The sequence below is a fragment of the Mesitornis unicolor genome, unplaced genomic scaffold, assembly GCF_000695765.1.
Source record: "Mesitornis unicolor isolate BGI_N332 unplaced genomic scaffold, ASM69576v1 scaffold50643, whole genome shotgun sequence".
Lineage (NCBI taxonomy): Eukaryota > Metazoa > Chordata > Aves > Mesitornithiformes > Mesitornithidae > Mesitornis > Mesitornis unicolor.
In genome coordinates this window covers 40,670-62,738 of record NW_010176412.1, presented here as the reverse complement: position 1 = coordinate 62,738, position 22,069 = coordinate 40,670, and the positions used below count along the sequence as shown (strand labels likewise).

The following is a 22,069-nucleotide window of genomic DNA, read 5'->3' as shown; positions in this document are numbered from 1 at the left end:
GCTAGCTCGTGCTTGCTTTGCAGTCCCAGCAGAAGTTTCCAGGGAGGAAAAAACTCCTGGTTTTTTATTGCCTTCTCCAGCGGTACAAGAGAAGAAGGCAAGCTCTGCTTTGCTTAAGGAGTATGGCTTCACTAGTGGTACAGAGGCACTGGCTGGGTTATTCTCAGCAGTCCTTGAGGGCCTTTGAGTTACATTTCTTTTAGAGCAGACTCTAAGCTGTTCTAGCTTTCGCTGAGGCCTCTGTGACCAATGGGGCTCACAAAAGAGGAAAGTGTGGCGTACCACTTATTTTTATACCCGCTCCTCTCCTTTCCCCATTAAGCTTAGTCCAGCCAAGATGTTGGACTGGGGGTTTGTACAGTGGTGGCCCTTCCAATCTTTGTAATTGCCTGTAGCAGGTAATTAACAACACAGGGGTACTGGTAATGAGGGGGAAAGCAGATGTTGACATTGCAGCCAGTTTATTCTGCTGCAAGATGTTAATTTTTAAAAAGTCTGGTGTTTTGTGTCAGGCCTACCCTTATGAAAAAAGATCTGTGTTCCTGCAAGTGTCACACTCCCACTTACCCTGTGACAGCAAATGAAGTTTAAGTTTCTTTTACCATCATCTTCTTGCAAGGTGATCTCCTTGTACTGAAACCAGCAACAGTGTTTGCTCACAGATCTACGTATAGCTACCCTGGGTGCAGGAAATCTGTTCAAGCTGTCCGATATCTTCTAAACGAAGTACTGTGTTTGCGTTGCAGGCGTGCCGATGTTATCTGTACAACCCAAAGGGAAGCAGAAGGGCTGTGCTGGCTGCAACCGGAAGATCAAGGACCGGTACCTGCTGAAGGCTCTGGATAAGTATTGGCATGAAGACTGTCTAAAGTGTGCCTGCTGCGACTGTCGTCTTGGAGAGGTTGGATCAACTCTTTACACAAAAGCAAATCTCATTCTTTGCCGCAGAGATTACCTGAGGTAAATAGAGGAATATACTGTGGGCTCTTCCCAAAGCCTCTCCGCGTGCTGCCAGCTGTTTGTCTTTCTAAACCCCTGCTATGAAAACATGTACTTGTGCGTGGTCAGCCCTGCCCAGCAGAGGCTGGCGTTTCTCCCTCTGTCTAAGCATGGCTTTTTATTTGCTCTTAGTATGTTTTGTAGTTAGGGAGGTGGCATTCTGGTTTTAGGTCAAGGTAAAAGGAGGGGGGCATGACTTAACGTTTTTATTACTATAAACCAACAACAGTGCTTGCTGAGAAAATTAGGAAAAGACTATTAATTCTTCTTGCGTATCTTTGATGTTAGACTCCTGCATATTGACTGAGATCTGACCAAACCCTGACCTTTTATTTTTCAGTGATAGCTTTACTTACTGAGTAAGTTTCCTCCTAAGGGGCTTTTGTCTCCTCCTCAAGTAAACAGCAAAACACTCCAAAATTACAGATCAACTTCAAAAAAATGTTCTTCATGAGGAAGTCTGCAGAGCCCATTGCTAACTCTGAGTTAGAACTACCCTCTCAGTGTGTATTTGTAATACATAGCGACACATGGGGTTTTCTTGCCTAGTGTGTATGGAGGTCTTGTACAAAGTTCTTTATACAAAAACCAATTAATTGTAGTAAGACAGCAGGCCTAATGCAAACATTCTTATGAGGGTCACACTGTAAAACACTCTGAATTTTGCTTTGTTTTTCCCTTGGAAGAATGTACTTGATCTCCAGCTCAGGTGCCTGTTTTCTTTTTCCTCCTAAAGTACTGACAGCATTTCCTATGCAACCCCAACCAGCAAGCGCATCTGAAACAAAACAAAAACAACACCCTGTTTTGAGATAGGGAGGTAAAATGCCGTCTAACCTTGTGGTGTCCAGAGGCTGGCTGGATTAGTCTCAATTATCAAATGCTTCATGTGTTTTGATGTAAAACATATTCCTGAACAGCTTTAGTACATGTTTTCTTAGTAAACTTGAACGAGCAAGTTTCTGCTGCTAATGAGAGCTTAAGCACTGAGTCAAATAGAAGAGGTAAGTCTATTAGCTGCCATATGGGAGCTGCCACCTTGCCTTTCAGCCAGGCAGTGTACAAGAGCATCCATGTGAGGATTTTTGCCCCTGCTTGAGCCAAAACTCTCTAGGGCACACATGAAATGTCTCAGCTGAAATTCTGTCACTCAGGCAGCAGTCGCAAGTCCACACTGGGTTAGATGGGATGTGTCCCTAAAATGTGAGGAAGAGCTTAGGTAAGGATGGAGAATGTCTGAAGGGGGAAAAGACAGGATAAGCAGCCTTTGGAAAGGTGGAAAGGGTGCAATAAGGATGGAGTTAACTATCTTCACTATCATGAATAATTTTTGTTCCTTGTCTTAGGTCTGAATATTTACAATTACCACAAGTCACTTGCTCTGGAAGTATCCTTAACCCTATCTCTGCTAAGCTGGAACTCGGTTTCTTCAGCAGGTTCTTTAACACAGATTTCTAAGCCAAAAACAGCATTTTGGTTCTTCACAGCCCCTTCTTGAGTTCTGCTGTATTTCTGTGTTGTGGACATAATTCTAATGTGTCAATGAAGAATATAACAGCTCTTGATCTTCCCTTGTCAAGGACTGCATCATTTTTTTTCATCATAGTATCACAGTTGGGTTGTGCTAGGTGCTAATTGCAAGGACCCTCAAAACCTTTCATGAGAGCTTCTTCCAGGAATAGTCTTCCTCCCAGAAAGCATAGGCTGCATTAGTTTCTGGAGTGTTTCTTTATACTTCACTGTATTAAACACATATCTTGTTTGCATCCAGTTTGTCAATCCAGGTCTCTACATCAGTCATCTTCCTCTTCATTATTTAGCACTTCTCTAGACTTTGTCATTTGTACACTTGATAAACAGTGGTGGGTGGGTGTGTGTTTGGGGTTTTTGTTTGGTTTTGGTTTGGTTTGGTTTTGGTTTTTTTTAATCTGACCTGAAAGACAGATACTCAGTGTTATTCTACATGTTGCAGAGCCCTACCAGAAATACTTAGCTGGGTAGTGATTCCCATTTACATTTGCTTTTTGAGACCTACGAGCTACCCCATGTTTTGTCCATTTAATGAACACTGTATTGATTTTGGTTTGTTCTAGTTTCATAACAAAAATAACACGCAGCATCAAATCAGACACAATAAAGGGCCGAAGGAGAGCAATATTGATGCTGTTAAACTTAGAAGAACCTTTTTATCACTGCAGTTGTAGACCATTTCTTTCTTTCCTTGGTTTGTCCTGAGAATGATTTTCTGAGGCTTAATCTGTCATCTCCTCACAGGCCCCCATATGGCCTGACTTTCTGGGGCACACCAGAAGCCTGTGCTAGAGATGGGAAGGAAGTCAGGAGTTGCCGACCCTAGAAACAGGCCATGTCCCATCTTTGAGAAGAGATGGCAATTTGTGATGTGAAACATGAAAGGCAACAGTTGGGGCTAGTGCTTGACCATGTCACAGCAGCTTCTGTCACAGCAGCAGTTAAGCAAGATCTCTGAAGCAAACTTGTTCTGTGCCTCAAAGTGTCTCCTATCCCCTCTGCCTCCATTTGCTGGGTTAGAGTAATCCCTGGTCCACCGAGGGAGAAGTCTGTTGCTGTTTTGTGCAGCATGGTTAAATTGTGGAGAGAAGACTCATGTGGCCCAGTGGAACCGGGCCAGATGTTCTCTGTGCCAAATAAATTGTAGGTATTGTGAGTAAAAATGGGGGGCATCTGCCCATATTGCAGGAGGGTACCAAACGCTTCAACTGGCTGCACAATCTCCTCTAGATCCCCGGCTGGTCTGGACCTCCTCAGATGCTGGCTACGTATGCATACGTTATGCTACTGGCTAATTTCGTTGGGGGAGGGTGTTTACAGCTTTCTACTTTAAGTATTTTTCCCCCTATATGAATTTATTCCATTATAGCAGCTTTGACCACTATAAGTATTTCTTACTTGTTTTCTGTTGGGAATAACAAGATAATTGTCATATTCCAGGAAATTTGGCCAAAAGTCAGGTAGGAAGGAATAACATGAATTCTATAACACAGTTGTTAACTGGCATTCAGCTGTTTAGCCAGCTTTACAGCTATGACGTTTTCTGTTCTTGCTAATAAGAAAATGTAGGCTTATACTGTTTTCTGGGGGGTTCTGCTGAACTCTTGCGTTCTGTTCTCCACGTGCTAAAGAGCCCTTTCAGGTTCCTAGGATAGGAATAAGAGTATTGTCATATAGTCCTATATTTCATGGAAGTATAAAGCTATATTTTGTATTTAAAACATCTTCTGTTGCCTTCTACACATAATATTTCTTTCTCAATTTTAACTACTAGTTCTATTAACAGAAGGAACTAAAGTTGTCATCACTGTCTCCTCTGCTGTCTGTTCACTCCTGGTAATTTGAATTTTTCTTCCTGGAGAATTACCCATTCCCATCATTGTATAATTCCTCCACTTTAATAATTTTAGAGCCTCTATCCACATCTTTATTTTTTTTCTCATCAAACAACTTACAGTATTTGTTCTACTAGTCAAATTTTAGCAGAATTCATTCCTAAAAATAAGTTTTCATGCTTCACACTGTACTCACTCCATAAAAAGAGTACTTTATCTGGAGGACAAATGACTTTATTGTTGGCCACTTCCTGTGTATGTCTCTGAATAAGAGCAGGGTGAATATTGCATTGATACTTAGTAGGTCAACCATCATACGAAAAAGGGACTGATTTTGCGCACATAAATGTAAATATATGTATCTTTTATATCTGAAGTCCAAAAGGAACATTGCTGTGTAAGGACCAGGATAAAAATATTCAAGTTTCATAATCTCTTTATAGACCAATTTTTCTCTGAATTTGCCTGGGATCCGAGTGTGTATTTTGGGAATATATGTCCCTTTACCTGGTTAATCACACAGAATCACAGAATGTCAGGAGTTGGAAGGGACCTGGAAAGCTCCCCCAGTCCAACCCCTGCCAGAGCAGGATCACCAGAGCAGTCACACAGGAACACGGCCAGGCGGGTTTTGAATGTCTGCAGAGAAGGAGACTCCACAACCTCTCTGGGCAGCCTGGGCCATGCTCTGCCACCCTCACACTGACAAAGTTTGTCCTCATCTTCAGCTTGAACCTCCTATGCTCCAGCTTGGGACCATTGCCCCTTGTCCTGGCATTGGACATCCCAGAGCAGAGCCTGGCTCCTTCCTCCTGACACTCGCCCTTTACAAATTGATCCCCATGAATGAGGTCACCCCTCAGTCTCCTCTGCTCCAAGCTCAAGAGCCCCAGCTCCCTCAGCCGCTCCTCATAAGGGAGATGCTCCACTCCCTCCATCATCTTTGTGGCCCTGCTGGACTCTTTCAAGCAGTTCCTGTCCTTCTTGAACTTAGTGGCCTAGAACTGAACACAATATCTGGTGAGAGATGCTTTTCCCTCCCCTCACACAGGCTCCATCTACACGCCTGCAGCAGGCTTGTTCCTGCCCAGGGCTGCAAAGCCCCAACTGCTACCACCCCGCACCAGGCTCCTGCTTGCATCATCTCTGTGGAGGCAGCAATGGATAGGGTTCTGGAAATATTCTGAGCGGCTTAGAAGTTCAGCGGAGAAGGTTGTTAGTTTGCAAGTTGGGGCCCCTGCTTGTGCCACCCCTTCTCTGGGCAGTTGCTGTCAAGCTGAGAGCCCCTCTTGCACAGCTGTTGGTGGAAAGCAGCTCTGATCTGGACTTCTGCCGTCACCACAGGGCAAGAGCGCTGGGACGGTCTCAGCTGGCTCCCTCCCCGCTGTGTCGGCGCTGCTTCGGAGCCAGCTTGGTCCGTCACGTGCGCTGATCCTCAGTGGGTTTTTAGAAGAGATCTTTCAAATGTATTTCAGGAGCTGCTAGCAGACCATAGCCTGATCATTTTTTTCAAAAGATAAACTGTCGTCATTACTTGTGATGGAATATTTGTTAACCTTCAGATTTCATAAAACGCTTTCTTGCTCATTTTTTAATCATGAAAGATGAAATTGGATCTGGAGTTGTTATCCTTGCAGTATCACCTCAGTCTCCAGCTGTGTCTAGATGTATCTTTCGATACATTTTGTCTGAGCAAATAGATTTACCATTTGTTTCATAATCACAGTTCTAGCATTCCTCCCTCTAATTATTTTTGATAAGCAAATGCCATGGAAGCAACTGCTTCTGGGACAGAGCAGCTTAGCATGCAGCTCAGATGGCTCCTCACAGCCCCCACGCAGCAATGTGTGTTTGTTCCTCAGCGTAATTAAACATTCACCAAGCTCTGGTTCACAGGGATGGATTGGGTCTTGCATCAGGATTTCCCAAGAGGGACTGACAACTTAAATTTCACTGTGAAGTGCTGATGAAGAACGTGATTTTTTTTCTCTTTACTCAGCATGGTGCCCTCACAAGAGCAAAGGCGAGTCAGGCTTTCTTTGACAGGAGCAGAACTGTTGCTTCTGCATGTTTGATATGCTGGTGTTGGGAAAGTTTTTCATAATTTAAACTGATTAGGGCCTTAATTAGACTCCAAATAAAGCTCAAAACCCGCATTAAAAATGACAATGAATCAGTAAGAGAAGGGCTTTCCGGGAAGTCCTGTTGCTGTTCTCAGATGATTTTATGGAAATTCTTTTCACCCAACTTCCCACGTGTTTTGATGAGTGCTGCAACTTCAGCACGGCATCGGTGCTGCAATCTCAGCGTGGCGTTGGTGCCTCTGGCAGGTGGAGCAGCCCTGCTCACCCTGTCTGAGGGACAGAGGCGTCTCTGCAGGACTGCCAACCCCTGGCACTGGTGCCTTCAGCACTTTTTGCATCAGGGAGACTTGAACTCCACCCTGGGCAGCTCCCAGTCCAAACGAGTCAGCTGCCCAGTACTGGGCTTTCCAGTTGTTAAGATACTGGTTTTTTGCTCTGCTGTGAATGCCCCAGTGGATTAATTCTGTTAGTGAATCACTTTGGGAGCCCTGTCAATGAAGTGTTCTGTATCTGGCAAATGTGCAGGGTTTAATTTTGATGTGGGGTGTGAAAAATGATCTTGCACAAACGTGGGTGCCCTGCTCTCAGGCACAGTAGGATGCAGGCAAATGCCCTACTTCTGGTGGGCTTCCCCAAGTCGGTAACGAAGGCCCTAAGCCAAACAATTAAACTAAGGTTGGATGTGTAAGCACAGGTCTTTGGGGAACTGAGAAGTGCATGCCAAAACAAGCAGAATTTAAGTTAATCTACCGCAGATATCACTAATTCTCTGAATGTAGCTTCAGCCTGCAGAAGCAGCAAGGAGAGCCTTTGAGATTTTTTTCCACCAGAGAAGCATAGTGCACATGCATCCACCGAGAGCATGTCCTGCCTGCATTTCAAGGGACACCTTCAGCATGGAGAGGAGAGGTATAAATGCAGTGTGGCTGAGCAAATGGTATCTGCTCAGAGCCTAAAAACAATGCAAAATTGAAGTGCTGTTCTTGCATTGCAACAGGGAGCATCTTGTTTGCTATGAGGAAACCCTCACTTCTAGGCTTGGTATCTATACAGATTGAGGAGGATTAATTAGACTCAAAATACAGTGTGTCTTGGCAACATTGCTGTGCTTTACAGTGTTAAAGCACAAATGTTTTTTCCTCCATAGTAGCAGGTCCAGGAGTTTCTCACAGCCCATGCCTTTGAGGATAAACAAGCAATGTTTGGTTTGTTTGCTTGCTTTTTTCTCCTTCTTCTCCCTGCCTTTCCCCCTGCCGTATCTTCATCACACTTCCCAGTCAGGAGGAAGGCTTATGGGGATTAATTCTTCCAGGTATAATAGCATGCCTATAGCACTTTCAACCTTGTAGTTTTCTGACTGCTATTTTAAAACTCCCCTAAGAGGACATTGTTGCATGTGTGTTCAACAGTGCCAGAGACGACCAAGATAGGTTTTAAGGTGGTGGCTTCAGTTATACTGTAAGGAAGGCTGGGACAAGGAAGGAGGACTTGGACTTCTCCTGCCTGCTAAGAGTCCCAACCTCACTGTAAATATATTTTGAAAATATGGAGGGAGAGGCCAAAGGAGTAAAAGTAAGTGAACATTCAGATGTGTTTGAACTGAAAACAGATGCCCTTCGGCAATCTTGACGTTGATGCCCAGTAACTTCTGAACTAGTGCAATCACCTAAGACCAAAGGGCCTTTTTGTATCGTGCTGGTTCAACTCCTCCTGCTTTGTTATCCAGGAATGCTGAACCCTTTGGCATGCAAGAGGTAAATTCTTTGGAATTGAACTTGAAGTCTTCATGAGGGGACAACTTGATCAACTTCATGAGTATCAAAATGCAATTCCTTTCTTCCAGCTGACGTGACTTCCCACTGCAGCATGGACAACGGTGTCCTGGAAAGGAGGGTGCACCAGCTAATGTGTATTTATCATGCTGAATTGTCATGCTGTGTATTTATCATTGCCCTAGTGAGACCACATCTGCAATATTGTGTTCAATTCTGGGCCCTCAGTTCAAGAAGGACAGGAACTGCTTGAAAGAGTCCAGCAGAGCCACAAAGATGATGGAGAGAGTGGAGCATCTCCCTTATGAGGAGCGGCTGAGGGAGCTGGGGCTCTTGAGCTTGGAGCAGAGGAGACTGAGGGGTGACCTCATTCATGGGGATCAATTTGTAAAGGGCGAGTGTCAGGAGGAAGGAGCCAGGCTCTGCTCTGTGATGTCCAATGCCAGGACAAGGGGCAATGGTCCCAAGCTGGAGCACAGGAGGTTCAAGCTGAAGATGAGGACAACCTTTGTCAGTGTGAGGGTGGCAGAGCATGGCCCAGGCTGCCCAGAGAGGTTGTGGAGTCTCCTTCTCTGCAGACATTCAAAACCCGCCTGGCCGTGTTCCTGTGTGACCTAGTCTGGTGATCCTGCTCTGGCAGGGGTTGCACTGGATGAGCTTTCCAGGTCCCTTCCAACTCCTCATATTCTGTGATTCTGTGAAATGCCTATCACTAAGGCTGTCTCTGAACATTGCACAACGGCTGATTACAGGGAAGTTGGGAACCTCTGGTCTAAAGTTGGTTATAAGCTTATTCTTTTTATCTTTTTTAAGTGATGTTCAGGATTTTCCTGCAATTACGGGCATACTTAGCAATTCAGTCAAATCAGACTTGTAGCTCAGCACATTTCTAATATACACAGATCGGAAAAAAACTGATTGCAAGCTGGTAAGAGCCATCTTCACAAGAAGATCAGTTGTTGGTTTGTTTCAAATGGTAGGGCGAAACCTTTGCTTTTCATGATGATGATTTTCAGGTAAGTAAAGCAAGTCTTGTTCTACAGCAGATCTGGATGCAGTTAAATGGCAGCAGGGATATAGGAAAGGTGTACGGGAAAAGCTATTTCACCTACTAGCTGGAGAGGGTATGAGTATGGGGTTTGGTAGCTCTTCAAAAACTTATCCAGATAATCGGGATATAAAAATATATAGAGAAATATGTAGCTGTACACAATATCTACAAATGCAGGTATTTAGGTAAGTGTTTAATCTTCTTTCAACTCATAATTCTTACCTTTCAGTGTTGACAAAACCTTTTGTTTTGCGGAATTATCAGTCTCTACTCAGCTGTTTAATTTTGAACTTGTCTTCTTCTTGTGTTGTTTAAAAAACACCCAGTTGACACACCCAGACTATCCTTTCTGTACCGCTTGTTATTTATATGTGCCTGTCCTGGTTCCTCTCTTTTTTGTCTCCTGTGAAGCAAATGACTCCAAATTTCTCATTCTTTCAGTGGAGGGAAGATCTTCTCCCTCTTTCTCCACTGTAAGCCGCTAGCTAGTCAGACACCAGGCTAGAGAAGAAGAAGAGATGGGGACTCTCTCCTTGTAGGCAATGACTACAACAGACTGTTGTTTCTAGTGCTGACAGAAACAGACAACCAGGTTCTCAGTTTAGTTGCCCTGCACATTTTGGTCAGAGAAGGAAAAATCTGTTAAAAGGTGTTAAGCCTAGTGTGTTCATCCGAGACGTTTCTCACTATTTCCCCTGCAGTAAGGTCCCTTTACTATTCTTTTTTCCCAAAAACCTGCAGGGTGCAGCTGACTGTACTATAGTCTGAATTAACTTCAGGTGTATTCACAGAACTGGTGAGGTCTGGATCATCACGCAGAAGACTGTTCTTTAGCCCAGACAAACCTACACACAAAGCGTCCTTCGACAGTTGCCTCCTGCTTCCAGGAGTGCTCCCTTCTTTTCCCATTAATTCATTTGCATTCACTGCTGCTCATGTATGCCAATTAGCTTTAATTTTTACTATACACATTGACATCAATAGCCAATGAGAACAGCGCGTAGCGGGGTTTTTAGTGTGCCTATAAACTACAGAAAATTGTCCTTGGACAAACTCCTACTTTTAGACTGGCTGACAACAATAGACACGGTTAAGTTCAGGCTAAGAGCCATTAAACATAATTACTACCACAGGGTAGAAGTTTAATTGTGCTAAATTTTAAATCTGCATAGTCTGTGCTTATTTACAAGCTGGCTGGGCCTTCCTGTTACATAAGGGAGAATAAATCTGTACTTAAGAATTGTTGCCTTTTAACTTCGAAGGGAGATGAAAATAAAATGGGTTGTTTTAGAAGCAGCAAAACAGCACAAAACTGAAACCTTTCTGCATCGCCAGCTTCTGTTATGCCAGTAACTCCAGGCTGGTAAGTAGATGCTGAGTATCTTCTGATAGATTTTTCTATTGTGCTTCAACTTTGTGTGCGTGAATGTGCAAGAGAGTATTGCATCTGTTACGACGGTGTCTAGGGGACAGAATGCAGATCAGTTTGTTCATGTGAGGTTATTTTAAATTTAACCACAGATGGGGTTTGGAGTGGAAGATGTTCCTCCTGCTCCTTGTCTTCTCTCCCTCCTCCAATAAAATTAAGCTTCCCACCTCAGGAAGTTTCAGCTCAAGTAGCTTTTGGGTAAGTAGGTATGAGAGGTGGCAAGATTCTTTACAAGCAAACAAAAAAGGCAAAAGTCTGTGTTCATTTTGCTTTTTCTTTTAAAAAAAATCACATTCACTGAGCTACAAGTTACAGCGTATTTTTAGAAGGATGGTTAATATACAGAAAATCTGAAAAGCAGATTAAAATTAGAAAGTGCTGGAATAAGTGTGAAATGTTCATCTGTTGAGAAAGGGAGGGTATGGAGGACTGTGAAACTTGATAGAAAAGGAAAAGATCAGTACTCTGACTAGCTGGAAGCTACGTTTATGTAGCCATTAGAAGGCAACACGATTTCAGCTGGACAGAACATAAGCTTCAGATCTTATGCAGTCAAAGCTGTTTAACAATTGGTTTACCCCCAAAACCCCTGAAAGGAGACAGGTGAATACGATGCCAAATACATTTTTCATGTTTCTTAAGCTAACTGTTTAAATAGTTAAGTGAACATCTGTCCAAATTTCCCCATCATTTCCATTTAGAAAAGTCTCCTATTTGAAGGCTGAAGAAAAGCGCCTGCTTAACAATGCAAATGGTGCTGGCTGGGGCCCCTTTATTTTGTTTAATCTAGATTGAGCTCCACACAACTGTGATGCTAATGAATAATGGATATTTTATACTTGTGCATGTAGCAGTGCTGGGCACAGAGCAAATCTAGGATTAGCCTCCCACTTTCTCTGCCTAACGTATTGGACTCATTTTTTGAGTTTGCTGTGACTTGGGTACTCTTAAAACGGATGTCTGGTTTTATGAAAAATGGCAAAACCCCAGCAAAAGCTGTCAGGTTTTGCCATGCCCCAGTGAGGTACTGCAGAAGGGGGCAGCTATGCTGGGGGAGGGAGGGAGGAAGGGAGGGAGGGACGTCTATATTAATGGCTTGATTTGCGAGCGGGTGCTGAATGAGAGCCGGGGCGATTCAGGGTGGGGACCTGTACGCTTTCAGTGCCACATTTTTCCAGTCCTGTCTGCTGGCGTTAGGCAGCCAAGCAGCGTGCTCAGCTGCCTCCCCTGCCTGCCTGCCTGTGGGAGAAGGAGCAAGCCGGTGATGGCCTGCAGGGAGAAAGGGGCTGCCCCATTACCAATCACTTGGTCTGAGTTTGCCAGTGCAAACTACATGGCTGGTATTTTGTTCTGCCCTTCAGCCTTGATATGATGGCTGTTAGGCAAAGAAATTTTGGTCCTCCTGTTGTGATTTTTCTGTCCTGCCCCATTACAACACAAGTGTTTCCATTTGGTTTGCGTTATTTAACTTTCAGGGGAAACGTAGCACTGTTTCTTCGTAGGAAGTCTTGGGTTTTTGCAGCCGGGCATAATGAAAGACCACTGATACCACTTCTAATGAAAAATAAGGGTCGCCTTTTTTTATAGCTGAAGAGCAAGCTGTGGGAGGGTGGGAGAGTTGTGTGGAGGTTTCTGTAACATTGCTGGGTGTTTTAATTCACAATTACTGGCAAGTAATAATTAGTATTGATTAGCTCGGCAAATTGCAGGTTTAGAAATTGGTTATAGATTTTCCTGATGCTTCTCATCTGCCTGTTGTGGAATCAGCCAGAACCAATGGCTCGAAGCAGCAAACCGCGAGCCCCAATCTGTCTGCGGGCAGTGGCACGTTTAACGCAGAGCTAATGGGCAGCAGGAACCGTATGTCTTGAGGCGCATCGCCCCAAGAATACGATTTTTATCATCTCCTAACCAACCGCACGCGTATTAACCACAGTCTTGGGTGAAATTTGGTTTTGTCAGCCTGTTGATTCATGCCCTGGCTGGTTCTTGTGGTTTTATCGTCACGGTGGCGTGCTGCCGCTAGCACGCGTAGGGATCTGCAGGTACTTCTTGGAGAAGGGGGCAGGGGGAAGGATGCTGCGGTCTTGGTTGAGTCCCCCGGCGGGAGCTGTAACAGCAGCAGACATCTGGGGAGACAGATAGTGAAAGCCAAGATGAAAATGGCAAAGCTTCCAGCGCTGAAGGGCTGTCCTTGAGGAGCAGGGAGCTGAAGTGGAACGGCTGAGCATGCTGTTTGGGCCAGGGTGGAAGGGCTTAGCTGGCTCCAGGGAGGGATGTGGAGGTGGGAGGAGGGGGGCACAGTCAGGGAGGATGGCTTGCTCTCTGAGATGCTTTGCAAAATGCTGTTGTACTCATTGCCAGAGAAATTGTGCTTTTTCGTTTTAAACAGCAGGTAAGTAAGGTTCTTCCTGAGCTCTTGAAATAGTGTTGCCTGCCAGGGTTGGCAAAGTTTGCAGATCTTCTGTGTCTCGCTGCGAGAAGCTGCCAACCTGTCCCTCCATTAGGCTGTGCCTGAGCGTGGACGGGACAGGTACTCGCGGAGGAGGACGGGTGGCTCTGAGCACCTACCCCACCACTGCAGAGAGGCACATAGTTTTTGACTGAAATTTTGTGAGCCCCAAAATAGTGCTTTATGTGTTTAATGCTTTTCTCCATTAGACAGCAAATTAGCCCTAGGCTCACAAACCAAATGAAGTTTCATCTCGAGGATCGGAGCCTGCTCACCAGGCAGTTTTATCCAGAGTTCCCGCACACTGGTTGGTCAGCGAAATGGAGACTGCAACTTCTATTTATTGGTGCAATACAGTATTTGATACTGCTAATTACACTTAATTAGTTCTTCCACCATTTAATTAAAATGGCTTCTAATGATTGTGCTTCTTTGGCAGGCTCTTTGGTACCACCGGGAATTGTGCTGCCTGCAGTAAACTGATCCCTGCCTTTGAGATGGTGATGAGGGCCAGAGATAATGTTTACCATTTGGACTGCTTTGCCTGTCAGCTCTGCAACCAGCGGTGAGGACACAGTTATTACATGCACAAACACAAACTAATTTATACCTTTGCCTGCAAAATAGGGGAAATATTTGATCCACGCTACCTTTCTGGGTCTCACAGCCTGCTGGCATGACTTGGGCTTGTTTATTAGGCTGACCTGGGTGATGCAAGCAAGTACCTGTAGCCCCTTTACTGCAAATCCCCTTGTAGCTGGTGGGAGTTGGCGGGGCATGGGGAGGCACACAGACTGCAGATCTGGCCACAGTTGTAGGCAGCACAGCTGCTGCTGAATAAAACAAACCGCTTTAGCATCCTTTCAGGATCTACCCCCTTTGCAGAACGCAGATGATAGAGACTGGACCTTGTTTGGCAAACTGACATTGTTTTGCTTAAATCAGGTTTTTGACAGGCTCAAAACTGGGGACAGCAGAAAAGGAAAAAGACAAGGGATGGGAAGCAGAAAAATACTCTAGATAAGCCCTTTGCAACACTAGGAACAAATCCTTTTAGTTGTTGTGTAGTTAATAGGGGATCTTGGTGGTGTAATGTTGAGTGGGGTTTTACCCAGTGAAAAATGCATGTCAAGGAGTATAATAAAGGGTCATGCACAAAGTTTTCCCTTGGGCTACCTGTAGCTAGCTGTATTTGGGAAAGCTGTGAAAAATCTTCCCAGTGGCCCTGTTTGTTGGTGATTGTAGGCAGACTGGAAGCCCGCAGAGCCAGATGTGATGCAGTGTCACCTCATGATGCATCCATCCATCCATCGTTGTCCAAGACAGGCCTGAAAGTGCTCATTGTTCTCACTGCTTTAGTGAGGCCACAGTGACTGCCCAGGGCCCAAGGGCTGTGCTGGGATGCATGCTCTGGTCTTGTGGTTATGTTTCCCAAAGATGAAAATAGGAGACAACACTTCAGCCCTTCTGAAGGTGTGTGAGAGAGACTGATGGGTGAGAGATGAAAAAACTCGTGGGAAGATGCAGAACCTAATTCTGTAAAGGTCAAGTTGAAAGCCTGACTTAAAAATTCATCACTCTTCCCCTAAAACAAAAGTCACAGGGCGATCCTTAATGAAGTAGACATACTTAGTGTGTGCATGCAACCCCCTGCCACCTTTCCCTCTAAACTTAAGAGACTGTGCAAACTGAGGCCTGATTCTCCTTCCATGCCCTCTGACGGTGGTTTTGTTCATGGGGATGAATGGAGTGGCGGCTGGTTGGTGCCAGTGCGAGAAAGAGGAGACTCAGGCGAGCGGTTTGTAGCTCAGGTGGCTTTACTTGATCACGTTATTGAAGGCGGAGGCGGTGTTTGTTGAAGGTAGAAAACTCTCCTATTAATATTGACGGGTCCACAGGCGCTGTGGCAGTGCTGAGGCGGTAGTGACATCTAGTGGCTCCCGGCCTTGGGCCTCTTTCCCAAAGCCACTCTAAATCTTTCAGTTGCCCAGTCTTGTGCCACTCTTGAACGTGCTTCCGCAACAGCCACAATTCCCAATCAGCAGTGGGTGACTGTTTGCAGAGTTACATTCCCTCCACGAGATGGTCTCTTATCTCACTGCTAAAATTACTTGGGTGTCCATGGGGTTCATCTCCAGACTTGGAAGTGTTGTGGGGTGCTGCCATGCTCAGCCCTCAGGCTCAGCTTTCTTCAGGCTGCCGATGAAGGCCAAGCGGGAGAGGGGTGCTCCCAAGCTCCACGCCAATACAAGGGCTAGAGCATCTCAAACGGCCCTTCTGGCAGAGGCAAGCCATGGCTCTGGGCTGCACAGGCAGGAGTGCTGGGTTGGCCTTGGAGTCTGTAGGATGAGTATTTGTCATTAAACCCCTACTTTACCTCACTTTCTCTCATGGAAAAGCCCAGTACCACCTAATTTTAATTTTCAGGAATTTCTTTTAGATTTCACTCTTTATTACAGAGGCTCCGAAGCATCTCTCTCCCTCTCTTCCCTCTGTGATTGCTAATGCTGTTAATGCACCCAGTGCAAAATGCAATCCTAACTCTGCCCTTAAAATAACCTCCATGTCTTGTCACTGCCTGGCAGGAAAGTGCAGGTAATCCCCCCAGTTCTGGCAGAGTCGCGCTTTGATGCACAAGGGATTTGCCAAGTTTGGGAGTAGCTGAGTTTTTCTGAATGATGGGCTGAGTAGACAGCGTTAAGCTATATGTGGATTGTTATTTTTGGCTGAGATCAGAAGGCTACAAACTTTTATCACTTATCCTCTAGAAATGTTGGCCTAACAGGGCAGAATGGCAGTGATCCTGTAACAGACGAACTGAGAACAAGTTTAAGTAACCCTAAAGTAAAACTGCAGAAGTGGATGCCAAACCTAGTTCTGAATTGGAAACCCTACCTGAACCCCTACCTCATTCTTCAGCTATGAAAAGATTTGATTATGAAAACCTTTCTGTAGTTCTCTTCCAGCTTACTTGCCGTTTTATCACTATACTCTGTCTGTGTGGAGTGTTAAAGCCATCAGAGCAAAATCACTGATATTTTTACCAAGTGTGCAGTATTTTAATTAGCTTCATCCTCCAAAGCATCAGGTTTGCTGCAAGTCCTACAAGGCTGCTCAGCCTACCATGCTTTAAACTGTTACAGGGCCAACATTGCATGTCACAACACTGAATAAAAGTTGGTCACTGCTATAACTGACCTATCAGTGTTGCGAGGGTTGCAGGAAATCCAGCTGCTTGTGTTGCCATTATCTGAAACGTGTGTTTGCTCAGAAGAAAATCACTCTGTAGCAATGGCAGGGTAGTTCAGTGCCTGTTCTTGCTGCTGCTGGCAGGGACTCAATCAGCCAAGATGGGCTCTGCAGCAGACCTGCTGCGGGCCTGGGGGCTGGCAGCATGGTCCCGCATCTCATTCTGAAGACAGCTGAGGGTTGGGACACATTAAACTGTGTCTGAAGTTGCCTTGCTAAATCCTGTTTCTAGCTGCGATGCATCAGCTGAAGAGATGCCAGTTTACTGCTGGGTTTGCAGGACTGGCAAGTAGGAAGAAATGGTCACCTTTCCAGTGAATCAAGCCCTTCTTCCAAAACTTCAGAGTCTCGGAGTACCCCTGCAGTGCATCTTAGTTCCCATGTGCTCATACACACTTCTCCCAGCTCCTCCTTCTACAGGAGTTCTACAGCTCCTCCTTTGGCTCCTTTAGACCCGAACCAGGTCTGGCAAGAGGCAGCTGTGGGTGATGCTGGCAGCAAGAGTAATTTTTGCATTTCTCTTCCTGGAGATTTACATTGTACTTAAGGTAGGGATAAGTAGCAGAAAGCATGAAGCTGGGTCTGTTACTTATCATGAGTAAACTTCCTGGTGGGGAAGGTGATTTTCAGGAGTGTGTGTGCAGTACAGCTTTTAGCATAAAGGCTGTTAATTTAAATTGAGATTATTTTTTAGCTTTTTAATATACAAAAAAGGTTTCATTTCAGAACTACTAAGCACATGCTGCAGAGAGAAGAAGATGGAAGCTCTCCAGTGAAATCATATAAAGTGAGGAGCAATGCTCACGAGTTCTCTATACCAGCTTGGCAAATTGATCAGTTTATTTGCAGGTGTCCAGTTGGAGAAAACTTATGCACGTGCTGGACCTATAGAGGAGCTCTAAAATGACCCCTCCTGTTCTTGTAGAACAAAATACTCAGACTTATGGAGACGTTCTGCCTGGGGCTGCCTGGGTTACAAATCTAGGAAGCATTTTAGACAGGGAGTAGCCAACATCCCTGCCAAAGCTCTGCCTGGCAGCAGAGGAAATGGGCGACTGAGGTCTGCTAGGTCTCCTAAGGACTGGATCATCTCCTCTGATCCTCCTTCAAAGCCTAGTAAACATTTGGCAGTGCCAGAGGATGGAACCTACAGCACTGGGGCCGGGGTGACTCTGCTTCAGGGACCTGGGGCTGATTTAGGACTCAGCACTTGGGGCAGGGAGGCGCAGCAATGCACTCTGGTCTGTCATCGCCAGCTGGTGTGATGGACAAAAACCAGCCCCTGTATTGGGTGCAAATAGCATTATTTGTTATCTTAAGAAGTAAAGATTAGCTTCTGATTCTTGAGCAAGCAGGCAGGGCAGAAAAAGCTACTGGCTGTCAATTTACACCTCTCAGATCTTATATGTGGAACCTTTTTGACCTTAATGGTCAAATAAAATTGTTAAATATCACAAGCCTCTCTGTCAACTTCAAGACAAACAGAACAATTTACATGGTATATAGAGAGCAGTGCCCTTCGCTCAATGAAGATAAAGGTTAGGAGTCCAGCCACCAGCAAATTTCTATTTATTGTTCCACACTGTACACAAGGGGGTGAGGAAGGACTTAATAGCCAGGCCTTGCCTGCAAATTAGTGTAAATACTGCCTCACCCAAGGGAACCGTGGAAATGTGGATACCAGCAAAAACTTCAAATAGTCTCTGTGCAATATCGCCCATGTGATTTCCCACTTGTAGAGCTGATACCTCTTGTCTGCAGGGACAAATCCCTCTGCTGCTCCCAGCCGCCTCCTGCTGCTGGTGTGGGTCCTGGCAGAGACTGGGCCCTGCTGCCCGAGCTGCTCCGTACAACCATGGCCTGGCAGCCAAGCACTGCTGTGCCAGGAAAAGGGACGGCAAAACCCCAGGACATGTGCGGGGAAGGGGTGTGAGGAGGGAAGCACGAAGGCTTTCCCAGGGTCCCACACCATCAGCAGAGCTGGAAACCGAACTCTGGTTCCCAGAGTTGCCTTCAGAGCCAAACTGCCTCAAGTTCCCCCTGTTCTAACCTCTGTTCATACTTACACCCATTCATTCTTTTTATCTTCCAGATTCTGCGTGGGAGACAAATTTTTCCTGAAGAACAACATGATCTTGTGTCAGATGGACTATGAGGAAGGGCAGCTGAATGGGAGCTTTGAGTCCCAGGTTCAATAACAAACCCTGCTTCGCTGAAGCACTGTGGATGGGCGCTAGGGCGCCTGTCAGCTTGCCTGCAATATTTTTTTAATTCTTGGTCCAGAGAGGACTATATACATTGTAGTACTTTTCCCCCCAACACAAAGCAGTTACAATTTTAGATGTACAGTTGTGCCTGCTTAGCTGAGCACTGCATTGCCTGTATGTTTGTGAGTTTTTGGGGTCTGGGGGAGGGCTCTGTACAGTCTGTTTTCTGTATATAAACTGGAACATTTATTTTATGAAAAATGTAATGCAATTTTATTACTGGTGTGAATTAAAAATTATGAATGTTTCCTGGTCATCTTAGCTGTGGTTTGTTCCTCATGCGGTGAAAGTGTATTTCCTGTGCTTGATGTTGAGCAGAGTATTAGAAATATGTGCACAGATCCCTGGAAACTGCATGAATAAAGGCAGAGGCAGGAGTTCGCACACAAACTGGGGGAAGAAATGCTGCTGCAGAGTTAGACCTCTCTACTTAAGCCATGCAGAGACTTGTCTCCAAGAACCTGTTGCATTGTGGAGCGGAAGGCTGCTGAGCCGTGGGTGGTGGTGGTGGTGGGGACCCTCGGTGTCACTGGCCGGGTCCCCCCAAGGCTGCTGGGCCGAGCTGCGTGGCTGGCTGAGAGGTGCCTCACTTTTCAAACAGAGCATTTCCATGGCCAGGAGTGCTTGTTGGCTGGCTGAGATGGTGTCTCCAGTCTAGGCTGCAAGGAGCAGGCTCCCTTGAGCCCTGCCAACAGGTGCCCAGGCATTGATCAGAATATTAATTTCAAGGCTTTGAAAGGCAGTGGGGATTTCCTGTGGGACATCGCTTGTCCAGGTCTGGGCTGCTGCGAGAGCTGCTGCAGGATTTGAATGCGACCAGGCACTGACTCAGTGTCCCTTTCCACAGCCCTTTTGGCTTGCTCTGTGCCATGTGCTTTGACCTCCCACGTAACAAAAGTGATCGATTTTGAAGCAATCTCTCATAGAAAAGCTCTGAACTCCGTTCCTGCTGCGATGCTTTGTGCAATGATTTTCAAGGTTATGCAATTCATGTGCAACCCACTGGACTGTACCAAACACATTTCTTTGTATGGTGAGTGTCACTTTAATACAGTGCACCAGTAGCTGTAAAGGATGGCTGCAATTCTATTTATTTTGTCTACTTGCTTTTTCTTAGATTTACCCCCCGTTCCTCTAATAAATAGACACTGAGTACTTACAATGTGACTTAGTCAGTTACTGGTCCTGGGTGGCGTGTGTGTTCTCTGAATTGCAAACACCAAATTTCTCATAAAATGGAATAGCAATTAAAAAGCTACCTATCGCCATTGGTGGATAGGGAGCGTTTTAATTGCTATTCCACTTTAGTGCCTTATGGGGTCGGGGGGGGTTTCTTTTGAGAAACTGTAGAGTTGATGCTCTTTTTGTAGAGGCTATTGCTGGTGGCCACACCGGGGTTACTGAAGGAGCAGCTTGTTGCCCAACCATTTTGATTCCTTACTTTCAAATGGGCTGCTGGATGGCCACGGCCTCTGCCTATGCTCCAGAGTGATGGCTACCCTCCTGTCCATGGGGTTTGTGGTGATTCTACACGCAATGGCAGTGCCAGGATATTGTCCCATGGTGAGGATGGTAGTAGAACCAAAACAAAACCAAAATCCTTCACCAAACAAGCTGGGGGAAGTTATTAAGATTTAGTTCAGATTCTTAAGGAGAGCTTTGCTACTAGTTTAAAAGTGAAGTCCTTCAGGGAATGGTACTCACACCATCTACAAAGCGTATTTTTTTCTTGACTTGGGTGGGCTCCTTACTTCAGAAAGAGAGGAAGAGGAGGAAAGTGTAACTTTTCAGAGCCGCTTGGCCAATGCCAGCTAATGGCTCTGCAGCTGCCAGATCTCTCATACCTCACTGGGAAAGCCACAGAAATGTCACCACAGAGGCAGGAGCATGCTGGAGGAGAGGGTCACTAGTGCGGGAAATCCCACTCTACTGTTGGATGAATGAAAATGGTACTTTGTTGGTGTCAGCCGTGTCTTGCTGCGTACGTGAATCCTCATGCTGGCTCTGCAGGGGAGGTGTATCTGAGCTGGGCCTGTTTGGATGCATCTGGGGATAGCGGTGGTTTGGTGGGAGTTTTTTGGATATGTGGCAATGCAACAGGCTGAGTCGGCAGACCCAGAAGAAGATAGCCCAGGAACTTGGAGAAAAAAGAAAGGGTGATGCACTGGTAGAGAGGCCAAAATAACCAGTAAGTTGAAACAGCTATGGTAAGGTCTAGTCTTGGTGACTGCCATCTATACAGTACTGGCAGCACAGCAAGGTGGTGCAGAGGAAGCCTGGAGCCAAGGGTGAAACACGGTTAGCAATGTCATCTGAGAGCAGTGAGCATGCAGAGGTCCAGTGGTCGCAGAGCATGTCACCAGAACAACGTGGGTCTTTCCTCCTGGGGAGGTAAACATCAGGGTGGTGTTTTATGTGAGACTGAACCCCCATGAAGAGCACCCCTGCCTCCAGAGCAAGGTGGGAACTGAGCCCTGCATGTCCCAGCTGGAGCATGGGGGGAGGCTCAGCTGGTACCAGCCCACACCACGAAGGAATAACTTCCCGTCCAGTTGTGCACACTAAACACAAGGTCCAGCAGCATGCTGCTTGGATGCCAACAACTCTTCAGTTTGCTCAGTGATCCCTGACGTGGGCCAGTCTGAAGCCCTCACTACTGCTGTGGCAGCACCTTGCCAAAACACCCTTCTGTCCAGGGAAAGCGAGGAGGGAGCAGTTACATCCTGGTCTATGACTTCCATGCGATGGTGTCTCATTGCCTCCTAGCACTTGCCCTTGCTGTGCAGGGGCTTCATTTCTGATGGGCAGCCTCCTGGATTTGTAACCGTGGCTGTAGTTCCAATTCTTGATGCTTTTTGAGGAATTTCATGATGCAAAAGCCCTGGCTGGTGGCTGAGTAGGTGAGAAGAAAGTCTGGGACAGGCTATAGCTTCTTGCTGTTGAATGGGGTGCAGCAAATGTTAAGTAGTCTAATATTAAAACAAACAAAAACCCCCAAACAAACAACCCCCAAAACCAATTGTGCAGCATCTGTATCCCTCTTTTCTGTGTCTGCACAGCAGACAAGGCTGCCCTGCCACAGCTCATGCCCTGGAGAGCATTGGAAGTGGGATTTCTTTAAAAACAAAAGTCCCAGGAGGACAATGCAATCATGAATTTTTGTCTGAACACTGCAAATTTGCTTAATAGAAACAAGTGCTGGGGTGCAGACCTGCTGTTGAATAATCACTTCCACTCTATGGAGCAGAGCACAGAAACCTTTTGATGGTGTTATAGCCATCACTTGGCATAAATATTCATTCAAGGAATCAGAGCAGAGTAAATGGCATTTTAGACTCTAATCATATAGTATTAGCAGATAGCCTTTTTACTGCTAAAGATAACCACTGCTTAATCAGTTT

General features: G+C 45.7%; 1 protein-coding gene across 1 annotated transcript; it reads left to right on the top strand.

Annotated features, from left to right (window-relative positions):
- Positions 1-249: 249 nt before the first annotated feature.
- On the top strand, positions 250-18,921 carry LMO1 (LIM domain only 1 (rhombotin 1)). The gene is made up of 4 exons (XM_010181719.1): positions 250-271; positions 747-960; positions 13,592-13,717; positions 18,494-18,921. The coding sequence occupies exons 1-4, from the start codon at positions 250-252 to the stop codon at positions 18,597-18,599; spliced, it is 468 nt and encodes a 155-aa protein (XP_010180021.1). The 3' UTR covers positions 18,600-18,921.
- The last annotated feature ends 3,148 nt before the right edge of the window (positions 18,922-22,069 follow it).

Excerpts from the sequence above, each read along its gene's own strand:
- LMO1 (XM_010181719.1), top strand. The coding sequence starts at position 250 with ATGGGGCTCACAAAAGAGGAAA. Across the intron at positions 961-13,591 it reads TGCCGCAGAGATTACCTGAG|GCTCTTTGGTACCACCGGGA; the intron begins GTAAATAGAGGA and ends CTTCTTTGGCAG. Across the intron at positions 13,718-18,493 it reads TGTCAGCTCTGCAACCAGCG|ATTCTGCGTGGGAGACAAAT; the intron begins GTGAGGACACAG and ends TTTATCTTCCAG.